Source organism: Lactuca sativa, chromosome 4 (assembly GCF_002870075.4).
Source record: "Lactuca sativa cultivar Salinas chromosome 4, Lsat_Salinas_v11, whole genome shotgun sequence".
NCBI classification, from domain to species: Eukaryota; Viridiplantae; Streptophyta; class Magnoliopsida; order Asterales; family Asteraceae; genus Lactuca; species Lactuca sativa.
The window spans coordinates 335985730-335990986 of NC_056626.2; the positions used below are offsets into that span (position 1 = coordinate 335985730).

The 5257-nt window shown below is 34.8% G+C and overlaps 1 protein-coding gene across 1 annotated transcript; it reads left to right on the top strand.

Annotated features, from left to right (window-relative positions):
- The first annotated feature begins 270 nt into the window (after window positions 1–270).
- LOC111909989 (uncharacterized) lies at window positions 271–4957 on the top strand. Its single transcript, XM_023905789.2, has 8 exons — window positions 271–568; window positions 975–1108; window positions 1206–1263; window positions 1344–1478; window positions 1839–2441; window positions 3015–3158; window positions 3453–3581; window positions 4123–4957. Exons 1-8 carry the CDS (start codon window positions 296–298, stop codon window positions 4690–4692), a joined length of 2046 nt encoding a protein of 681 aa, XP_023761557.1. The 5' UTR covers window positions 271–295; the 3' UTR covers window positions 4693–4957.
- Window positions 4958–5257: the final 300 nt, after the last annotated feature.

The following is a 5257-nucleotide window of genomic DNA, read 5'->3' on the forward strand; positions in this document are numbered from 1 at the left end:
TGATCGAAGGAAAGAGAAACGCACCTCTAACTATGTGGGAAGAAAGAGGGACGAAGAGGATAAGGTGGTCGTCTCGTCTATGACTGGTGAATAAAAACATTATGAATGGGTAAAAATGTCATTTTACAATGCTTTAGTAGCATAATACTAACATATTTAGTAGGGGGACCAATATCGAAACAAAAGCCAAAGTTACCGACACATTTCCAAAAAAATGGAAGGTTGGATATTGGACCTTAGATGCATAGTATAGGGATCATTTGTGTACAATTCACAATAGCAATAAAATGCAAAGATGGGGTTCGTTTCAAATGCATCCGATCAGAATCGGAAAAAAGAAAGCTCCTCAAACTCCATCGTTCCTTCTTTCCCCTTTCAATTCTCCGTAATCGCAGACAAACTCACTGCCGATTCGCTCACAATCCTCAACCCTATAAAAAGAAACTCCAAATTATCAAATTTCCCCCCTTTTACAACCCTAATTCACCTTACTTCTTACAATCTTGTATACATGGTTACTGATAGCTCCCCCAATTTCGACGATGGAGCTGACATTTTCTCTCCAATGGTACCGATTCCCCCTTTTCAATTTGGCTTTGATCTTCAATTTACATAGCGATATATGTTTCGGAAAGTGTAATCTTTCTGATCGGTTTATGATAATGACATATGTATGATCTTGATTCTTGATTTAGATTGTAAAATATTCCATTCCTGAGTGTGGAATAAAGCTCTATTTGTTTCTTTTATTCAATTTGATATTAATTGCAGCTAATGATGAGTTTAATTCATCCCATCAGCACACACCTATTACTATAGTCGCAATCTAGGTAAAACAATAATTTCCTAGGATGAATTTCTTGAAAGCATTTGCAATATTAGCTGATGATTAGTGTGATTATGTGTAATCTTGATCAATTGCTGTTATCGCATCATTTAAAAGACGACTCGGGGACTTGTTCTTTTTCAAATAGGTGCCAAGTGAAAGTGATTCCATGGTGATAAAGAGAAAAGAAATGACAGGTCTTGAGCTCGAAGGGAGCAGAAGGAAGAAAAAGAAGAAGCAAAGTGGTACACCTCGTCCTGCTTGCTCTTGGGTACATTTTAGGTGATAAAAAAAATATAAATTTTCTTATTACTCATTTGCGCCTCCTTTTCATACATGGGTTAATTTTTTGATATACGTATTGTTAAAAATGTTCTAGCCGTGAATTCATCAAGGAGTACAGTGCTTCACATCCCGAATCTTCTGGTCTGAAAGTTGTAAGCATCTGATACGATAAAAAAACCATTAAAAATTGTTAAATGGAGTTCATGTTGATGTTGATGTTATCTTCTTTCAGGCAACAAGAGCAGCTTCAGATGCATGGAAAGTGATGACTTTAGAAGAAAAGTCAAAATACACGAAACGTGCACGCGAAGTGTGGGATGATTACTTGAGTTCCGCACCTGCCCGTGAACCTAAACCGAGAAAACAGGTGACACCATCTTTTTAGACGTGTCTGTTTATGTCAGCAGCCTTGTGGGCCACTGTCTACCTGATTTATTACACAGTCTGATTATGTCAGCAACTTAGTAGGCCACTGTGTACTTGATTTATGTCAACAACGTAGTGGGCCATTGTGTACCTGATTTATTAATTATTAGTTTATTACAGTACTTTTGACAGTCTTTTTATGTCAGCAACCTAGTGGGCCACTGTGTACCTGATTGATGTCAACAACCTAATGGGCTATTATGTACTTGATTTATTACAGATGCTTCTGACAGTCTGTTTATGTCAGCAATCTAGTGGGCCACTGTGTACCTGATTTATACATATTACATTTATCTTGCAGGCAAACTTAGTGACTCGGTGTTCTCCGGGACGGTTAGTCAACGTGTTGAAACACTTTACCGTTGACCAAAAAGAAGCGGTAAAAAGCATGGGATTCGGTAGTCTTCTTGACCTCAAATGTAGAACTTTGAGACGCAGTCTATGCCTATGGCTTCTAGAAAGATTCAACACAATACGACGTAGTTTAGAGATTTGTGGTGAAAGAATCCCATTATACCCTCACGATGTTGAACTTGTAATGGGATTACCAGCATCCGGAAAAGATGTGGTCAACTCGGGACCCGATGACTTAGTTGCAGAATTAAGACAAAAATATAACGCATCAAATCGAGGGATTTCGGTTAGGTTTCTTGAAGAAAGATTAGGGCAACCGGAAGCAGGAGATGATTTCAAAAGGGCGTTTCTTTTGTATGTTTTGGGTACCCTTTTGTGTCCAACTGCAAGATTAGATGTTAGCCCTTCGTTTCTTCATCTTTTGACTGATATGGATTGTATTCATGAGTATAATTGGGCAAAATTCTTGCTTGATCGGTTGGTTAGAGAGGTGTCAAGGTTTAGACAAGGGAAACAAAGAGCAGTTGGAGGGTGTCTTTTGTTTCTTCAGGTGAGTTTTTGAATATATATATATACTAGTTGTGAAACCCGTATATTATACGGGTTAATTAAAACATAATGCTAAATAAGAACGATTAAATGAGAAATTTATTTGAATTTGAAATATGAAATAAGTGAAAATTATGAAAAAAAAAACATGCAAAAAATAAATTAATTAAAATTATGTGTTTAATTATTAGACCCGTGTACTAAATGAGTTATTATAATAAAATGTTAAATACAATGGTTTAAAGTGTAAATTTATTTGAAATTGAAATTGAAATTTCAAATTTCAAAATTGAAATTAATAGTTATTATAGTAGGTTTAATTTATGAAAACTAAATTAATGATATAGTGGAAATGAATAATGATGTAATTGACAAGTGGAAAATAAATATATTTCAAAATTATAACAAAATGACATGTGGCAAATTAAATAAGAGAATGACAAGTGGCAACAATATTTTCATTTATTAGGATATATATATATATATATATATATATATATATATATATATATATATATATATATATATATATATATTTTTATGTGGGGTTTGAGATTTGTTGATATTTTTTCAGATTTTTTACTATGAGTGTGTTGCGATTGGAGGGAGTTGTGAACCAGGTCCTGTTGTTGTTCCATGCTTATCGTTGTGGACAGAGGAAGCTATTTCTGAGAGAGAGAAACAGGAGAAAGAGCTTGGTGGTTATGGATGTGGAGAGGTAAGTTTTTTTTTTTTGGATTTAAATCCTTTTTTTTACATGGGTATACATGTACATATAGATATATGCGTATAATATACATATACATATGCAAATTTAAGAAAAGTTAATGTTTTTTGGACAATTGATGGAAATTAAAGTCCAAAAAGAAAATTTCTTACATGATATACCCTCTGTCCAAAATGTATTTGGTCTTTTGCAAGAAATCCAAGTACTATGGTTTTAAAAAAATCTTGATCAATTCAATTTTTTTGTTTACATCTGAAAATTTTAATATTTATTTTTCATTTGAAGGTGATATGCAAGGAGAGAGGTCTTGGATTGGGATTAATAAATGACAGGGATCATGTTGATGTCCTCCCATTAAGAGAAGTCGCTGTTAGAGTTAACCGTGGTACTCTTGTTCGACAAGAAGAAAATCTGGTAAAAAAATTACCATTTTTTTAAAATAACATTCTTTTTTGATATACAATTCCATCGTAACCGGAATCAAAGGTTCCCATCAGAATCGGAATCCAATATTCCAACTGGAATCGGAATCCAAGATTCCCACCGGAAATGGAATCCAAGATTCCCATCAGAATCGGAATCCAAGATTCTAACCGGAACCGGAATCCAAGATTCCAACCGGAGTCGGAATCCAAGATTCCACCAGAATCAGAATCCAAGATTCCCACCGGAACTGGAATCCAAGATTCCTACCGGAATCGGAATCCAATAGTCCAACCGGAATAGGAATCCAATATTCCAACTGGTATTGGAATCCAAAATTCCAACGGAATCGGAATCCAAGATTCCCTCCGGAATCCAAGATTCCATTCCATGGCATGTTTGGTTACCTAATGGAAAGAATCCAATTCCGTCATCCTTTCCAGGGGAGGAGGGTGGAAGGAATTCAATTCAATTCAATTCGGTTCGTTTTTTTATTTTTTGTTAAAAGACGAAAATACCCTTGTGGCTGCAGGAAAACGTACCGTTTGCATACAAGAACGAGAACACGCCACCTGTCCGAATCGACAACTACACCTACAAAAACACACTAGAATACACACACACAAATCGCAACATATACGGATCCCAAACCACATGCCCTCTTCTAAACTGCAACTTCACAGGATTATTCACAGAGTTATCAAATCATTTCACCACCAAACATTGGGATTCCGGAAGGCGATTCCAGTATTCCTCCCCATTACCAGTGTCATTAGGAATGGATGAAACCTTCCTTGTTCTTCAAGCAGAAGAAGATGGAGCTCTTTTTTTACTCAATAAAGGAACCGAAAACATCGGACATACGGTTATGGTAACGTGTATTGGCCCGAGTCACAGTAATGAGCGATTCCATTACTGTCTTGTGTCGGAAAGAGGGAATAGCACATTGCGGTTGAAATCCTTCACACAGACTCTTCCTGGAAGGGTTGAAGGAATTCCACCTTCGGATTTTCTTTTGGTGCCTTTTGGGTATTTGAATTCGTCTGGGGAATTGAATTTGGAGGTTTGTATATGGAATCCTTCGGATTTAGCTGAAGTTTGATTAAAAGAAAGAAAAAAAAAAGTTATTTTTTCGAGAGGATTCGACTTTTTTAACCATTGTTTGAGGTTATGAAAGTTGGTTGCTCTGTTTTTTTTAATGGGATTTAGGAAGTGTATGTAGTAGGATATGAATATGATGGTGAAAGAATGTGGTTTCGTTTTATAAGTTTGAGGTTATTTTTGTTTATCTTATAGTAATAGAACATATATATAAGTGATGTAAGTTTTTTGAATATATAGATTTTAAAGCTTGCAATTTCTGATGATATGGTGGATATGTGACTTTGTAGGGTTTTTTATAATAGATATTTATGATTTTGTAAATGAAAATATAATCAAACTATTGTTATATTAACTATTAAGAAAGTGGATTTATAATTATTCTTGCATGCTCTTTCACAACAGCATAAACAGTGATCTTACTTAGAATTTACCGCAAAAAAGAAAGTGTTAATTTTTTTTTATTAATAATAGCAAAAAACTTGATACTTTCTACCATTATAGCATTTTGACATACAAAATCAGGTCAAATACAGGCATGTGTATATCTACAAATGTTATAAATA